Source organism: Etheostoma cragini, chromosome 5 (assembly GCF_013103735.1).
Source record: "Etheostoma cragini isolate CJK2018 chromosome 5, CSU_Ecrag_1.0, whole genome shotgun sequence".
In the NCBI taxonomy this organism is placed as follows: domain Eukaryota; kingdom Metazoa; phylum Chordata; class Actinopteri; order Perciformes; family Percidae; genus Etheostoma; species Etheostoma cragini.
The window spans coordinates 27,700,420-27,718,515 of NC_048411.1; the positions used below are offsets into that span (position 1 = coordinate 27,700,420).

Here is an 18,096-nt window from a genome sequence, read left to right on the forward strand (position 1 = left end):
TCAGGCGGGGCTGTGTTATAAATCAAACACATCCAACAGGCTCTTAGGTATGAAAAATAGAGACCCCTGCTGCGTTACAGCAGCGTGGTTGTTTTAAATTGTTCGTCTGGCAGATCAGTGGGACGCAGTATCGTCAGCTCTCTGATCTTTCTTCAGTTCTCTGTTTTCATACAAAGCAAAAAAAGCTTTATGATCAGCTTTTAAATAATAGCATACATACCAACGGTGGGAGTTATAAACCAAGGTGTAATAATGTGTCTACATGCTTCCCAACATGTTTATCTAAACATACATAGTGTCACAAAGCCAGATTTGATCATGTGACTCGTGAGAGCAAATCAGTCTGCACTCCGCAGGGAAAGCTTGGCTAACTGGTCCCTTGTACTTGTACTGTTCTCTTGGGACTAAAACCAGCAACTCTCCGGTTCCCAAACCAACTAGTGACTGAGCTACTGTCACCCCAAATATTAATATTGTGTTGGTCATACAATGCAATGATTTATTGTATGTCTTTGTTGAATGAGACAGCAGAAGAGCTTAACAAATAATCACATATTAAATAGCAATATTGGTGGAAGAAAATTGCAATTAGATTATTTTCCTTAACTTGTTTAGCTAAGTTCACTGTTGTTAAACCTTACTCTGCTGGCAAATTGTTATTGTTATTATTTAATTACTATTATAATTATTATTTTAAAGCTGGTACTAAATTGAAGACAGTTTTAATTAGTGAATGAGAATAAGTCACAAACAATATTAACCACTACCAACTACCAGTTAATAGAAGAAACAAATCTCCTTCAGTTTCAAATTGATCTTTGAAGTTTTTCACCAACTTCGCTTATTGGACAAATTTGAAAACACTTCTAGCCCAAAGGGAAGTAAAAATAAACCAGAATACAATAACGCTACAGAAAAGGCTGGAGTTTGAAGGGGTCTCTGTCACTTCTGTGAACGGGAAAATTGATGTTTATTAACTGTACTGATAAAGGAAGCAGAAGTTCAGAATGTCTTTGTTTTTCTTAAGCCTGGATCAGTTACACTAATCAGTTGCACTTTAACCTGACCCTCAGGACACTTTCCTGGCGCTACATCCTTGTATGAACAAGTTTTACCAGTTTTTCTAAGCCCTGATCGGAAAGCATGTAATGTTACACCTGTTACTGTCTTCAAGGAAATTTAAAAAAAATTCCAAACTTTGCACGCACAACTTTGTAGCACAATTGCTCTCCAAGTAACTTGACATTTTAGCATCAAAAACCTGATCCTGGATAAAACACTGAAATCTTTTAGTTGAGATTGTTTTGTTGCAAATTTAAGACAAACCCCCCCACAGTCGACACTAGATCTAATGATCTATCTTGCACACTTTGTCTGCCAAACACTAGCACGGCTGTCAACATCAAGAAGTTTTCCGCCTCCATTGGTTCTGTTGTTTGTGGGCCCCGCCCATTCATAAATGTCACACATAAATCTGCTCGCAAAAAAGATTTGAGTGTAAAGTGGCACAGCAAGAATTGTATCTAGTTAGAGGAGAGATAACAGATCATACATGTAACTAATAACCAAATTGATTCATAGATTCATTAATCAAAAAATGTTTACTGGTAATTCTCAGGGGGTCTGATCTTTCAGAACAAAAATATGATTCAACTGCAATAAAAGATACAACTTCAGGTAAGTGCAGTAGTTCTGACTGTAAAAGAATAGAAATGGTGCAACCATTATATTATTAAAAAGCTATGAAAACTAAAACACATTATTTTTCTGTTTAGAATTCAACTCAAATTATTTAAATTGTATACAATTTCATTATTTTAGTTATGTAGTTATGTATTATGGCACAGTAGTTCTGAATAGAAATGGTGCAACCATTGTATCATTAAAAAGCAAAGTTATTTATATCTATATGTCTACATCATATTTAATATATTTAAGGCACTTTTATGTATTCAGATGTGTTAAAGCCACCTAAACTCAACTCACTGTGGCAAAAGGCTGTAAGTGACTTACTTATTAGATTTAGTCTAATATTAAATTTATCTATTTTAATGGTTACTTTTCGCTACTTAAATAGCACACTATTACATATAAGTATCTCATAATGTACTATGTATTTGAAATGCACTTTATATACTTGTCAAACAATCTAAATTTTTATATTTTTTGAAATACTTGCCAAGTCACTTAACAACAACCTATATTATTTAGATATCTGCAAAAGCGTGACTGTAATTGTAAAACTATGTAAAACTAGTAAGCCAGTGACATGGTTCGTGGACTGATTGTGAAGTATGCAGAGTATCAATACCATTGTTTTTGGAACGTACAGTGCTTGACTTATGGGTATTATTTACTTTATTGTTTTTTTAAACCAACAGATATCGAGTCTAACTACTTTAGGTGGAATTTACCTAACACAAAATGGCATCCGGTAAGTCAAGCAAGGATTCATATCATATTTTCTGTAAGGTAGGAGAAACACTTAAGTGAAATGCAAGACAAGATCAGAAATAAAGTCACATCACACAAATAAATTAAGGCAGTGGGCCAAATCTATTGTAAGTTGCAGGACAAGAGAGTGGAAAGTTGAAAACCTTAACGTTAGTATGTATAACATTTGAATGTGATAATATCATCCTTCAAATTATTCTGATGGAATTGTTCGTTTCAGTGTCCCCATGTCACTTGTGTAGGTGTCAATGTCATTGTTGGTACTACCACAATGTTGTTTTTGATACTACCGAAATGTAATTTGTAATACTAACACCAAATGGCTGCATTAATATACTTTTTTATATAAATTAAACAGTTTTAGTGTGAAAATTTGAAGTTTACCCAACTAACAATTAGGGCTTTTTGTTGACCCACCGACTGGCTAAGGAAGTCTCAGTCAAAGTTAGTGACAAGTTAATAAAGAAAGGTAACAGCCAAGAGTTCTAATGCAGCCAGGTTGATCTTATTAACTGAAAAGAGACTAAAATGTTCTCAAGGGCAGCAGGTTGATCTTTCTGAATTTGGGACAAATGGCACAACATCATCTGATAAGGAGATTTGATAAAATATACTGCTACTGATACTAAAACTCTTAACTTCATCATGACTTCATATTTGTAAGTAGCTTAATGGATAGAACAAAGGGTGCAACCTTGGTGGGTTCCTCTTTCCAATTAATAATACCTACTGCTTTTGTTCTCATTGTTTTACAGCATCGGAACTCAGGATTGGGATATTTGGAAAAAGCGAGAATGAAAAGAATACCCTAACTAACTTACTCACTGGAAAACAAGATTGTTCTCATCCAAGAATGCTTAAGCAATGTGCACATTTGCACCCAAATCCATTTACAGTATTTAAAACATCAGACGTCTTCAGTTTGCCTGTGCACACAGTGAAAGACGAGATAAAGAGGTGTGTGGCTCAGTGCCTTCCTGGACCAAATGTTCTGCTGCTGGTAGTAAATTCTTCTAATTTCAATGAAGAGGACAGAAAAAAAATTAAGTCAATCATGAGCTTTCTTGGAGAAGATGCTTTTAAATCCTCAATTGTCATCATACCACAACATGAGAGGGTTGTGAATTCCACAGTTTATCAACTCATCCAAGACTGCAGACAAAGTTACCATAGAATGAACTTTGATGAACAAGATTTTCCTGACAAGGATTTTCAAGAGTTGATTACGAAAATGCAGAACATAGTGGATGAAAACACGGGACGGTATTTGACCTTCACAGAAGAGACTGATTGCAAGGGTGGACCTGAATATGCAAAACCTACTCTTACAAGACGTGTATCAGATGCTTCTCAATATCAGAATAAAGGATTTCAAAGGATGGTGCCGGGTACAGCATCTCTTAGGTTGCCAAAAAAAGAGCCTCCCCAGATAGTGCTAAGAAGAAATTCTCTCATTAGAGAGTCTCCACTGATGGCGCAGAGTAGAGAGTGTCTCAGAATGGTGCTGATTGGAAAGACTGGTAGTGGAAAGAGTGCCACTGGAAACACCATTTTGGGAAAAAAATGCTTCATATCTAAATGCAGCTTAAAGTCAGTGACCGAGTTTTGCTCGACAGAAACAGGAGAAATTGATGGCCAGCCTATTGTCATAGTAGACACCCCTGGCTTGTTTGACACGACTCTGACCAATGATGAAGTTCAACATGAGCTTGTGAAATGTGTCACCTTGTTGGCTCCAGGGCCTCATGTGATATTACTGGTGCTGACAATCGGTCGCTTTACACAAGAAGAAGAAAAAACTGTGGAACTGATCAGGGACTTTTTTGGCAAGAAGTCAGAAGACTTCATCATTGTCGTTTTCACAAGAGGAGATGATCTTGAAGACCAAACAATTGAGAGTTACATAGACAAAGACACTGAGGGTTCCTTAAAAAAACTGATAACTCAATGTGGAGGAAGATACCATGTCATCAATAACTATGATCAGGAGAATCGCTTTCAAGTCAGCCAGCTGCTGATCAAGGTTAAAGCAATGGTGAAGGAAAATGGCGGTCGCTACTACACCTCAATTTGGTTTCAAGGAGCTGAGGCAGCCATACAAAAAGAAAAAGATCACATGATGGTGAAGGAACAAGAAATTCAGCAGAAACAGAGTGATCTGGAAAGAATACTTCATGAAGAAATGCAAAAGATAGAAAGAAAATTGGCAGAGCTAACAGCTAAACTTGATCAAGGCAGAGAAAAGGGAACCAACGAAAAGGAAGAATACAACAAGACTCAGCAAGAGGAGGAGAGGAAGATAATAAGAAAAAAGAGACAAGAGGAGGAAAAAAACAAGAGAAGGGAAGATGAATTCCAACGACAAGAGTGGGAAAAAAAACTTGATGAAATAAAAAGGAAACACGAAGAGGAGATCAGAAAGCAAGTTGCAGAATGCCATGAGTTCAGACAAAAGTATACAGAGGATGTTTTAGCTGAGATGGAAAAGAATAGAAAGGAGTTGGAGGCTCTGAAGCAGAGGCAACAAAACCAAAATGCCTCTGTGATAAAACACTTGTGCAGACACAAAGTATATGAGAAAGACTTTAACAAATTGAAGAAACACCAAGAACAAGAAATGAATGGGCTGAAATTGACACTTTTTAACCTTGAAAAACAAACTCAGAGCAAAGAAATCCGTGAGCTACAGACAATACATGAGGGGGAAATACAGAGGTGGATACAGGAACATGTGAAGAAAGCCAGCAAAAACAAGGCTTGTCACATTTTATGAGATGTTTTGTTCTCACAGTGGCAGTTTCACCCACAAAACTGTGAGCTTTTGTTTGAACACTTTAGATATTTTGTGAGATTTTTCTCATGTTGACTGGTGTATATAGTTAGCGTATATAGTTCTTAAGGTAACATTAGTATATTTAAACAATGTCTGACATTTAAATAACAATATGATTTTGTTGTATAGTTGTTTCAGTGCAAATGTCTGTGCATATATATTTATAGTAGGCAGTGCATTCTAGCACATCACTTGTTTAACTTATGTTTACTTTAAAAGCTGATTAAGTGTAAATGTATGCATGTTCATTAGCTGTAAAGTTAAGTGTATCTGGGTAACAGACTGCATGTTAGTAAACTAGTCATATCAGCTGCAGCCTTGACTTTTTTCAAGTTAACAATTAACAAACTATTTTACTTTAAGACAGGTATCAGATATTACAGCAAATGCTGAATAAACTAGTAAAACCTGATAAATAAATGAATGTGGAAAAGACAATTACATGTGATTTTGTTTTTAAAGAAGTGTATATAAGAGATGAATAAACTGTTTAAATGCTTGCACTTTGTCTTCCTCATAGAGCTATGTTTAAATTGACACGCACGTTCTACTGTGACAACGTTGGGAGCTTACAATCCACTGAAACAATAGTCTGCAACGTGAAAATATTTTTCAGATTCAATGATTGATGTTTGAAAACTATATTTAACAAGTTTTTCTTTATGATACTGTTCATACAGAGGGTAATTAATATCTACTTGTGCATTATTATTTAACAACATAATCTTTGCTGTCACTGTAGACTTAACTATAAAGTGTCAGATTTCATCTTTACGTCACCAGGCTGAACATCCTGCTGTGGACAAGTTAACTTATTTCCTTATTTACACTTAACGCTGTACAGCACAGCAGACTTTGCTTAGCTGTAACCTTATGTCTTGGGATTCTGGTTTCTACACTATTGTACTTTCCTATTGAAGATAAAAGACTAAACAACAGCAAGGGTAAACATCTATTTGCGTCTAATATAGCTTTATATGCAGTTTCTCATTACAGCATAATTTAGGTCGGGCTAATTAGGATACAACTGTTGAGCCCAGAGGAATTTCACTACAAGACGGCATTAGAATTGTCCAAGAACAATAAATGTCCAAATTCAGTGTGCAAAATTGGTCAATAGGGATTTAGGAAGAGTTAGAGTAGAATATAACATGATTAAGTTGATCAATAACCTATCCAAACCTGTAAAAAATAGAAAATAAACCAGTTCAACACATGTATGTTCTAGCGGATTTTGAGTTTTGACCATTAGTAACCTAAACCCTGTCTAATGTACCATTATTTGAGGGTGTGACTTGTTTTGCAAAGTCATCACCATTAATTTCTTAACATGTATTAATGATTAAATTGCTAACAAGAACACAACATTGTTTAAAAGAACACAGATTGGTCATAGATATAGTTGCCTTTTAAGTTTGCTCTCAAAGTGAACCTGATTGATGCATTTAACTTTAAAGTGTACACATTTTTCTTCCTTGGATTTAGTGTTAGCTAAAGAAAATGCAAGTAATGTAACAAGTTTTACCAGTTTTTCTAAGCCTTGATCGGGAATGCCTTGTTATCAACCACCTGTTACCGTCTTCAGGGAAATTCAGAATTTTGCAGGTAGTTTTTTTTCTCTCTATGCATGCACTCTCTCTATGCATACACTTTGACTTACAAAATTAAAAACCTGATCCTAGTTAACAGAATAGATGTTTAATTCTTGCAGAGTGAAGTTATAGTCAATATTGTTTTGTTTTCAAGCCAAAATAGATCTCAATATCCAATGATTTATTTAGAACTAGCTGTAACAGAAACTAAAAACTGTCAAGTCATGAGCACTAACTTTGTTAGCCACACTCTAGTAGGCTGTTTAATTTAGTCAAACTTGTGCAATGACAACATTGTGTTTTCAACCAATGAGTTCTTTGTATGTGGGCCACGCCCATTCACTGTTGTTACACCTTACTCTGCTGGCAAAAAAATCTTAGATGAGTTCACTTTATTTTAAAGCTGGTACTAAATTTAATAGACAATTTTAATGAGTGAATGAGAATGTAGCCTCAAACCTTATTTGAAATAATCAAAGGAGTCTTTAAAAATTCTCAGGTGTTGATTGTTCAGAATGGTCTGGCCTGATCTGACGGATCAAAAAATGATTAAACTGCATAAAAAACGTGAAAATAATAGAAATTTAGCGAGCATTTTATTTTTGCAAAGTTAGCTATGAAACAAAAAGAAACTCTTTACAATTCCGTTGAAAATATTTTAATTATGTTCATTGAAAAAAGTTATTAATGCCTCTATCCTAAGAGAATGAAAAATATTTAAGTAGGCTATATTTAAAGTTATATTTAATAATATATATATATATATATATTTATATATATATATATATATATATATATATATATATATATATATATATATATATATATATATATATATATATATGTAAATATATAACTAGAAGGAACTTTGATATAAAGTATAGGTTATGTATTCAGGTGTGTTAAACTAATTCCACTTAAAATGCATTATTCCTTTTATGTATTTTACGGTTACTTTTGGATACTAAAATAGTACAAAATGTGTATATTACTATACTATAAAATATTTTTTGAATGCACTTTGACACACCTGGCATGCGTTCTAATCTTACTACTGGACTGTGATACACACTAATACATTTTCTATTAAATACTTGCAAAGTCACTTTTTTTAATCAGGTTTTTTACCTTGTTTTCTTTTACTCAACAGGTAACAAGTTTCACTACTAAAGTGGAATTGCCCTAAAACCAAATGGATTTCGGTAAGTCTAATAAGATTTCATATCGTAAATGTTTTCTGTCAGTGAGGAAAAAGACTTCAGTGAAATGTAAGACAAGATCTGTAATTAAGTCACAAGATACAAAAGAATGAAGGCAGTGGGCCAAATCTGTTATGGGAAGATGACCTCAAAAATACTTAGGAATTGACTGTTCAGACTGGTCTTGTCTGGCGGACAAACATTTCGTAGGTAATTTGATGGGGGACGGCTGTGACTCAGGTGTTGCAGCGGTCATACCAGTTGGACGATCGGTGATTCGATCCCTGGCCATGTCGAATGTCCTTGAAACTGATGATTCCCTGATGGAATTTGGGAACTTTATAATGCTTTTGTTCTCATTGTTTTACAGCATCTGAACTCAGGGTTGTGATGTTTGGAAAAAGCCAGAATAAAAACTAACATACTCTCTGAAATACAAGATTGTTCAGTTTGCCTGTGCAAAAAGTGAGACACGAGGTCAAGAGGTGTGTGGCTCAACGCACTCCTGGACCAAATATTCTGCTGCTGGTACTGAATCCTTCTGATCTCAATGAAGAAGAAAGACAAAACATTAAGACAATCATAAACTTAATTGGATAATATGCTTTTAAATCCTCAAAGGTCATCAAACCACAAAATGATAGAGTTGGGAATTCCACAGTTTATCAACTCATCCAAGACTGCAGACAAAGGCAGCATAGAATGAACTTTGATAAACAAGATTTTCCTGACAATGATTTTCAAGAATTGATTGAGAAAATGGAGTACATATTGGATGAAAACGGGACAATATTTAAGACGTGGACCCTCAACGTGGTGGGTGAATTTAAAATATCAGAGTAAAGAGTTTCATAGGATGGGGCCAGGTACAGCATCTCTCAGTGGGCCTAGAATAGAGCGTCCCAGCATGCTGATGAGAAGAAAGTCTGCCAGTTTGGTGCAGAGTGGAGAGTGTCTTAAGATGGTGCTGACAGGAAAAACTGGTAGTGGAAAGAGTGCCACAGGCAACATCATTTTGGGCACAGAAATGTTTCATTCTGAAGCGTGTCAAACGTCAGTGACCAAGCTTTGCTGTCCTTGCGGATGGTGCCCTAGCGGCAGTGCAATGTACTTCCTGCAGCGTGTGTTAACACTATCCTCTGGTGTTAAGCCGATGAGGGACTGATGCACCACATAGTGAGGGAAATAACAGATTCACATTTCTTTTTTTCTTTTAATTTAGCGCATTAATTTAGAACAGTCAAATTATTTTAGTAAGTGTGATAACACTTTTTTATAGACACCCTGCAGCCAATCAGATTTGAGTATTCACCCAGACCATGGTATAAGTTTAACTATATGCATGTTCATCATATGCATGTTCAAAGAACATCAAGCTATAAGAGATGTTACAGTGAATGTTGAGTAAACTAGTGAAAACTAGCACAAATAAATGAAATTTTCTTTGTTTTACAAGGAATGTGTTTCATGTATATAATTGCAGTCATAAAATATAACTAAACAGTCACATTCACATGTTGTACATTTTATTTTGTATTCTTCTGTTCAGTTGTGTTATAATTACAGGAGCTTAATACTGAATTTGTCATTACATTATTTTAAAGATGCCTGAATTAGTTATTTAGAGTATTTCTCTTCAGCACAAGCTGCATATATGTTCTCTTGTATCTTGTAAACACTTTTTAAAACACTCTTTACTATTTAAAAAAACTGTATATAGATGGTTACACTTTTCCCCTCATAGAGATGACTTTGATAATTGATAAGCATGTTGCACTGTGACTATGTTGGGAGGCTATAATCCACTAAACAATTGTCTCTAATGTCTTGTTCTGATTTTGTTAGACAAAATGTGAAGAATATGTATCAGACTTAATTTATATATTAAATCTTACATAACAGTTATTTTAAGGAGGGTAAGGATTTAATATGATGACAAAAATGATTAGTCTTGTGATTGTGTTATCTACACAGCATTGTACTAAATATTAAAGTGGCCATGTGTAACTTTCAATTTGGTGGTTTCATATTTGCAGATTTGCAGAAGAAGGAAGGCTTCTCCTACAGTCCATTTTACAGTTTCAAACTGATTTTGAACATTTTCTCCAAATTATTATTTTTGGTATGTTTAAAAACATTGGAGAAGAGGCCCAAATGGAGAAAAAAAAATCACTGCGTGCATATTTTGTAAACGCACCAATTGTCAACACTACGATATCACCACTAGCCTATATTTCTAATTCCATCTGTTGGATAAGTATAATTGTTTTAAATAAACTGTTTTAAATGAAAAGCTGTGGCGTTCCAATGGACAGAGAGCATTCATTTTTTAAGAAATATTCGTAAAAATATCACCATAGAACAACAGCCAGAAGGGCGACAAAACAATTTGGGTCAGAAATAATCAAACACCACCACTGTGTCAGTTTGAACCCTGAAGATGTACTGGTTAGTTATTTCAAACATTGGTAGCCTACTACGGTATTGTTGGTAGATTACAAAAACAGCATACAGTACACCAGTACAGTACAATACAGTACACCAGTATCTGATTAACGCTACAGACGGTAGCTAGCTAGCTTTGATTCTAGCTCCAGGCTAACTCTGTTCCTCCCACCTTCAGCTAGCTAACCGTGCTCGTCTCCTGTCAGCTAATCTCGTCAGCTCATCCTTCTGTTTCTTCCAGTATCGGATCCTCCTGGGGTCAATGTCAAAATGTATTGCAGCAATTATCCACACTATTTTTTTCCCCAGCCTTAATTTGAGGCCGGCCTTTATTTTTCCGTGTTGACCACGCCCCCGGCCACTATCAGAGGCCCGGCTATTAATGGACTACCGGTTTTTGGTCAAAAATATCATGACATTTGATTTCATCCATGTCGCCCAGCTCTGAGTTCAACTGAAAAAGACTTGGACACTTGGCTGTCTTTGGAAGAGGCAGAAAATTTGCTGAAAAAATAAGTATTTACATGTACGTCTACATTACACATTTTCAATACAAGAAATATTAACACTGTTTGAAAACTTTGTTTGTGGCTACATTGTGGCCACATCCTGGTATGGACAAGTTTCACCAGTTTTTCTAAGCCTTGATTGGAAGTCACGTGCACTGACACACCTGTTTCAGTCTTTAGGGGAGTTTCAAATTCCAAATGCAGTTTAAGCTGTCCCTACGGAAAGGGAGTGCCATTTCTTTGAAGGAAACTTATTATAATTCACGGACACGGAAGTTTGCTTGTTCTGGTCACGCACTTTGAAGCACAACTGCTCTCCATGTCACTTGACATTTTAGCATCCAAAACATGTTCCTGCTAAGAACATTAGATGTACAAAGGTATTAGGCAGGATTGTATTGTTTCCCCATTAAAGCCAAACCCCACCACCGTTGACACTAGATCTAATGATCTATTTAGAACCACATAGCTTTAAAAGAAACTAAAATGTTTAAGTCATGAGGATTTAATTTGTCAGCCAAACACTAAGGGATGTTTCATTTTTGTCATACTTGTTTTAAGCCAATTAGTTTTTCGTTGGTGTGCGGCCCTGCCCTTCATTGTTGTCACATCTGACTTGAGTTCACTTTATTTAGAGCTTTGACTGGCGCAGCAAGAACTGTATCTAGTAAGTAGATCCAACAGATTAATGCAAATAATAACCACAAAGATAGAGAATATGTGTTTATGTACGTAAACCTTAATTTTATCAAAGAAGTCTATTGATAATTCTCATGTATTGACTGTTTAGAATGGTCTGGACTGATCTAAAGGACTAAAAAACAGGATTCAACTGCAATGAAGATTCAACATCAGGTAAGTGCAGTAGTTTTGATTAACCTAAGTGACTAGGAAATAGTGAAGAAAAAAATTGTTTTATTTATTAATTTAAAAAAAATATATATATAGAAATATGTTTTTGCTGTTAAACTACTAAACTAAGTTACACGCCTAATAAAGTAAATTTGTGTTTTTATTTTCTAACAATATAACATATTTGGTTAATTTAAGGCCCTTTTATAAATAGGTGTATCGAAGCTTATAAGTCAATTTTTCTCTTCACAAATTATTTTAGTTTTGACTAATAAAGTATTTTTTATAATATCTGATGCTTAAATATATGTTGTATATATTTTGAATGCACATTATATGATTGCCATGCATTTTAATATTTTCTAGTAAATACTTGCCAAGTAACTTAACAACCGCTCATATTATATTGATTCCTGCAAGTGTGGCAATAATTGCAAACCTATGTCAGCAACATGTTGGACTGATTGTGAAATTATGCAGAGTAACCTGAACATTGTTTTTGTAAAGAACAGTGCTGGACTTTTGGGGTTTTACTTACCTTTTGGAATTTTGCCTTGTTTCCTTAGAAACAACAGGCCCCAACTTCAGCTACTAAAGTGGAGTTTCCCTAACACGAAATGGCGGTAAGTCTAGTAAGACTTCATTTCATGAATATTTCCTGTCAGTAATGGGAAAAACTTTAATCACATGCAAGACAAGATCAGAAGTCACATAACAAAGAAGAATGAAGGAAGAGGGCCACACCTATTATACCTATTTTTTCTGATGGCATAACATTTAGCTTGTAGTAAAATTAAACGATTGCAGTCTAAACTGGTGCTGTCTATGTGCTGCCAGGGCTCAAAATACTTTTGTACTGTTGCTTTTGTAATGTATTGTTGCATCTAACTCTGAAGATTTGTATTAACCCTTGTATGGTATCAGGGTCAAATTGACCCATTTCAAATTTGTAAAAGAAGAAAAATGGGACAAGTTAAATTTTTTTTACCTAAAAAAAAATCAATGGCCTTACCTTATTTTCTGTGATAAAAATGTATTCCTGACTCAATTCAAAAAATTATTCTGGATATGTTTTTTCCATAGTGGATTTTGAACATGAATTATAACCTCATGACAAAAAACGACTGTAGACTGATTACATTCCCTAAACATATACTGTATGTTATCTCAATTGTTTGAAATTGAGATAAAAACAATATTTCTTAATAGAATATGAAGTAAAAGTTTATTTCAAAATTGTTTTTATAACCCCATATGGGTCAATTTGACCCGAGAGATACGAGAGGGACCCAAAAGTGAAGACAATACAAGGGTTAAGACAGATAGCTATAACATGTTTTCAACTTACTAAACCATGCATTCATATTTTTTAAATTGACACAGGCCTAAATTAATCTTTGTAATCTGAAAGGAGTGACGTTTTGTGTTTCAATTAAATAATTACCCTTAGTTCTGCAGGTCTACAGACCAAACTCTGTGACCAGCAGCAAGAGGCCTCTGTTTCTAGGAAACAAGCTTTAAATCACTGCACACTGTCATTATTGTGTCATTGGATTTGTGTATTTTCATTATGAATTGTGTTCAAAGCTTTTTACTTAACTTTTTAAACATATGTTTACAAGTTTATTTTATTTTCTATTATTGATGCCTTGGATTTTGTTTTATGCCCTGTACAGCACGTTGTGGCTGATGTCTACTCATGAACTCATGCAAGACTGCAGACGCAGCATAGAATGAACTTTGATGAACAAGATTTTCCTGACACTGATGTTTAAGAATTGATTGAGAAAATGGAGAACACAGTGGACAATAACAAGGGACAATATTTAATCACTGAAGAGACTGAGACCGTGGTTAAACCTGAAAGTGCAAATCCATCATGTACAAGACGTGGATCAGAAGCTTATGAATATAAAAGAAGAACGCCTCCCAGGATAGTGCCAAGAAGAAGGTCTTCCAGTTTGGTGCAGAGTAGCGAGTGTCTCAGGATGGTGCTGATTGGAAAGACTGGTAGTGGAAAGAGTGCCACAGGAAACACAATTATGGGCAAAGATTGCTTTAATTCTAAAATTTGTCAAACATCAGTGACCAAGCTTTGCGAGAAAGCAACAGGAGTGATTGATGGGCGGCATGTCGTCATAGTAGACACCCCTGGCTTGTTTGACACGACTCTGACCAATGATGAAGTTCAACAAGAGCTTGTGAAATGTGTCACCTTGTTGGCTCCAGGACCTCATGTGTTCTTACTGGTGCTGCCAATCGGTCGCTTTACACAAGAAGAAGAAGAAACTGTGGAACTGATCAGGGACTTTTTTGGCAAGAAGTCAGAAGACTTCATCATTGTCATATTCACAAGAGGAGATGATCTTGAAGACCAAACAATTGAGAGTTACATAGACGAAGACACTGAGGGTTCCTTAAAAAAACTGATAACTGAATGTGGAGGAAGATACCATGTCATCAATAACAATGATCAGGAGAATCCTTCTCAAGTCAGCCAGCTGCTGACCAAGGTGGAGTTAATGGTGAAAGAAAATGGCGGTGGCAACTACACCTCAGATTGGTTCCAAGAAACTGAAGCGGCCATACAAAAAGAAAAAGATCACATGATGGTGAAGGAACAAGAGATACAAAGAAAACAGAGGGACCTTGAAAGAAAACATCAAGAAGCTATGCAAGAGATAGATAGAAAATTGGCAGAGCTAACATCTAAACTTGATCAAGAAAGAGAAGAGAGAGCCAAAGAAAAGGAGGAATTCCAACGACACGAGTGGAAACAAAAACTTAAAACTCTGGAAGATAAACTAAAATATGTATCTGCACAAAGTGTTGCCTGGGAGTTATTAATACAGGCTAGAGAAGACATGAGAAAAGACCGAGAGGCTTGGGAAAAGGAAAGAAAGGAATGGTGGGAGAAACGATACCAAGAAGATCAACAGAAAGAAGAGGAGCAAAAGCGACTTGAAAAGCTCAAACAAAAAAGATTGGAAAACAAAAGAAAAGATGATGAAATCAGAAGAGAATTTGAAGAAAGAGAATGTATAGAACTACACAAATTATATCAATCTAAAAAGAACTTAGAAGAAATGAAGAAAAATGAAGAAGAGGCCAAAAAGCAAGCTGATGAAGTAAATAAATTCAGTGAGATATATACCAAGGATCTTTCAGCTGAAATGGAACAAAACCAAAACGCCTCAGTTATAAAAAAGTTGTGCAGACACAAAGTGTACCACAAAGACTTTAATAAACTAAAGAAAAAACAAGAACAAGAAATGAATGAGCTGAAATTGACACTTGACAACCAAAAAGAATATCTGAACCAAGAAATCAATGAGCTGGAGAAAAAACATAAGGAGGAAATACATATCTGGATACAGGAACATGTGAAGAAAGCCAGCGAAAACAAGGCTTGTCACATTTTATGAGATGTTTTGTTTTTCAACACCTGCACAGTTTCAGTTGAAAAAATGTAGTCGTATAAAGTGGTTGATTCTTTGCCCTCTTTTCCTTTAACAACTGATATGTGAAAAACAATAAGCATGTTTTACCGTGACAATGTTTGGAGCCTACGATCCATTCTCCTTTAAACAATGGTCTGCAAAGTATTGTTCCGACTTTGCTAGACATAAATAAGTGCAGCAGACTTTGCCTGGTTGTAGCATATGCCTGGTTTTAGCATCAACCTTGTAAATTGTGTTTTTTACGCTGCATTGTACTTTGACATTAAAAATCCGTCATTCACAACAGATTGAATTGTTTGAGGATTTTTTTTTTAAAGTGTGTGTGTGTTTGTTGTTGTATACAAAGTGTGTGTAAAGATGAAATGAAAGAGTTGATCATAAAAACAGCAACTCCAGTGAAGCAGTCATTGGCAATGTAATTATTTGTTCTCAGGCTCTCTCCAACAAACCTCATATACAAGACCAATCAAAAGTTTTGTAACACTTTCATTTTTTTCAGTTGTTTAATTATTCCGTTTTGGTAACCTTATTGCTTATCTTGGGCAAATTACCACTTGTCTTTGTACAATTTAAGGTTTTTTATTGGACGTGACCTGACAAAATTAGGTTTTCTAAAATATTTGATCAGTAGTGTGAATATGTTGGGGGCAACCGCCCCCAGCTATATTTCTCCAGCATCTGAGAGGTTTTGTCTCTTCTAGTTAGGCTGGAACCGTGTGGTTAATGTTGACTTAACTTAGAAAATGAAGCCACACAGCAAACTCTGGCAGTTTGCTGAACTTATAGAGTTAGATTTCTTGCTGTACTTCCACGGTGTAGGCAGCAGTGTGTGAAGGGATTAATTCATTGAACAAACTAACATGAGCTAGATTAGACTTAATTGGTTAGAAAGTCACAATATCCGTTTGCACATGTACTTACAGGAAAAAATATATGGAGAGGCTCTGATGATGTGATTGGATGATTTATTTTCGTGACATGTGAATGTCAATTTTTCATATTTCACTAATAACACATTCATCTTTGTTTCCCTCCTGCTATAGACAAGTTTCACTTTTGATTTGCCTTGACGGGAAAGCCTTTGTATCACCCACAACTATTTCAGTCTTCTGGAAAATTCCAATCGGCAGACAATAGACCAGATCACAATGTTTGTTTACAATAATTTCCTGGGTAGAAAACCCCTGCATCCAGAACATACAGTTTAACAAAGCTAAGCAAATGGGGACTAGGAACAACTAGATTTGGTTCATCAAAGACATTAGCAGAGCAACATAGTACAGAAAATAAGCACAGCACCAACGTTAGACAGGTTGGACCACATGTTTAAGTACCGTGTATATCTTTAAATGTTACAGTTACAGCTAAAAAATAAAACAGAAATAAACCTGTTTGCTAATTTCAATTTTTTTTGCAGTTTAAATCAACTGCCGTTTTTCTTCCTGAAAGTGTGGTTTGAAAGGGTAAGGGTTAACCGGACTCGCTTTCACTAACCAAAGGCCAGACGAGGGTTGTGATCCTAACCAAAAAAAACCATGCCCTTGTGGCCATAACTTAGCACTGATCAGAAAAAATATTTCAGTAATACTTCTGGTTTTACTGGGTTGCTTCATTGTTGTATGTGGGGCCCCGCCCTGGCAACTCTGGTAACAAAAAGGCGTGTGCTGGGTGATTTAATGTCATTATGAAGCTGCTACTTCTAAGTGTTTGATGACAATTTACACAACGGAAATATGACTGGTAAGTAGATAATTTGAAAATAAATGCAAAAAAATTAAGATGTGTATAAATCATGTACAGTATGTATTGCAGAAAGTACTTAATCTTTCAATAGACTAATTAAAGCGGTTTATTGATCATTCTAAAGTGTTGACTATTCTGTTAAGAGACAGCCCAGAACTAAAGTTTTAGAGATTAGCAAAAACTATATAAACTAAACATAAACTAAAATACAAAGCGACAGAAAAAATCCTAAGGTACATGCAGAATGTTTAGTATGTGAAAAGGTAATAGAGAAAATAAATGACACCTATGAGCAAGCAAGAAACATGATTTCAATGTTTTAAAGTTAAGCCTAAAGGCTGTCAAATGAAAGAAATATTTGTTCAGATCAGTTGCACTTGGGTTAGACTTTAAAACATTAAATGCATTAAAACTTTCCCTAAACTATGACTCAAATTAGACGAAGATGAAGTTTTTGTTTGATACATTTATGCAGAGTACACTTACAGAATTCTGACTGTTTTCTGGAAAGTAGAATTGTTGTGTGTTTGTTTACTTTATCACTGTATCTCATTATTGTAATTTTGTTTTGTGTCCTAAAGCCTAACAGACACCATAAGGCTTCCCCATGTGAATTTCTCACACACAAGTTTGCGGCAAAGTGACAAAATGGCAGGATCAGCATTTGGTAAGTATGACCTGTTAGAGAGGAGGCATGTGTTTACTGAAACATCACGACAACATTAATTAGGTCAACCACACTAAGAGGAAGTGTATAAGATGGCCAAGGGCCAGCAGAATGGGGCGTGTTCTTGACACATACTTGATGAGTTGGCTCATGCACATAAAAATGTTGGCACTGGACATGAAAATGTCTGTGAGGTGTTGTGGTCCATATATACTGTATGCATCTGCTTTGGATGTTTTCAGCTGATTGAATGGGCATTATCAGTTACATACAGTGGGTACGGAAAGTATTCAGACCCCTTTAAATTTTTCACTCTTTGTTTCATTGCAGCCTTTTTCCAA

At 35.4% G+C, this 18,096-nt stretch overlaps 4 protein-coding genes and 1 long non-coding RNA gene across 8 annotated transcripts in view; 4 read left to right on the forward strand and 1 right to left on the reverse strand.

The window, feature by feature from the left end:
* The window catches only part of prdm6 (PR domain containing 6), a 90,361-nt gene that overhangs the window by 32,643 nt on the left and 39,622 nt on the right, over nucleotides 1-18,096 (reverse strand). The window lies entirely within an intron of this gene.
* Nucleotides 1,446-5,786, forward strand: LOC117944402 (immune-associated nucleotide-binding protein 12-like). Of its 2 annotated transcripts, XM_034871183.1 has the most exons (4): nucleotides 1,447-1,677; nucleotides 2,382-2,434; nucleotides 3,210-4,732; nucleotides 4,817-5,786. In XM_034871183.1, exons 2-4 carry the CDS (start codon nucleotides 2,425-2,427, stop codon nucleotides 5,225-5,227), a joined length of 1,944 nt encoding a protein of 647 aa, XP_034727074.1. In that variant the 5' UTR covers nucleotides 1,447-1,677; nucleotides 2,382-2,424; the 3' UTR covers nucleotides 5,228-5,786. The 2 variants fall into 2 exon arrangements, with proteins under 2 accessions (XP_034727073.1, XP_034727074.1); XM_034871182.1 differs by having other exon boundaries at nucleotides 1,446-1,677; nucleotides 3,210-5,786.
* Nucleotides 9,344-18,096, forward strand: part of LOC117944437 — a 19,819-nt gene continuing 11,066 nt past the window's right edge. The window contains exon 1 of the long non-coding RNA XR_004656578.1: nucleotides 9,344-9,406. This is a non-coding gene — a long non-coding RNA (uncharacterized LOC117944437). The remainder of the gene's footprint in view (nucleotides 9,407-18,096) is intronic.
* LOC117944406 (GTPase IMAP family member 4-like) lies at nucleotides 11,670-15,551 on the forward strand. The gene is made up of 3 exons (XM_034871188.1): nucleotides 11,670-11,887; nucleotides 12,460-12,507; nucleotides 13,561-15,551. The coding sequence occupies exon 3, from the start codon at nucleotides 13,675-13,677 to the stop codon at nucleotides 15,307-15,309; it is 1,635 nt and encodes a 544-aa protein (XP_034727079.1). The 5' UTR covers nucleotides 11,670-11,887; nucleotides 12,460-12,507; nucleotides 13,561-13,674; the 3' UTR covers nucleotides 15,310-15,551.
* Nucleotides 16,987-18,096, forward strand: part of LOC117944394 (GTPase IMAP family member 8-like) — a 6,425-nt gene continuing 5,315 nt past the window's right edge. Inside the window, exons 1-2 of one of the 3 annotated variants that reach the window (XM_034871159.1) lie at nucleotides 16,987-17,085; nucleotides 17,678-17,755. In XM_034871159.1, coding sequence (XP_034727050.1) covers nucleotides 17,079-17,085; nucleotides 17,678-17,755 — 85 coding nt within the window. In that variant the 5' untranslated portion in view covers nucleotides 16,987-17,078. Of the gene's footprint in view, nucleotides 17,086-17,148; nucleotides 17,322-17,669; nucleotides 17,756-18,096 lie in introns of those variants that run through there. The other 2 variants (XM_034871160.1, XM_034871161.1) reach the window with 2 other exon arrangements.

What these genes read in the sequence shown, in the direction of transcription:
- LOC117944406 (XM_034871188.1), top strand. Translation starts at nt 13,675, where the DNA reads ATGGAGAACACAGTGGACAATAACAAGGGACAATATTTAATCACTGAA.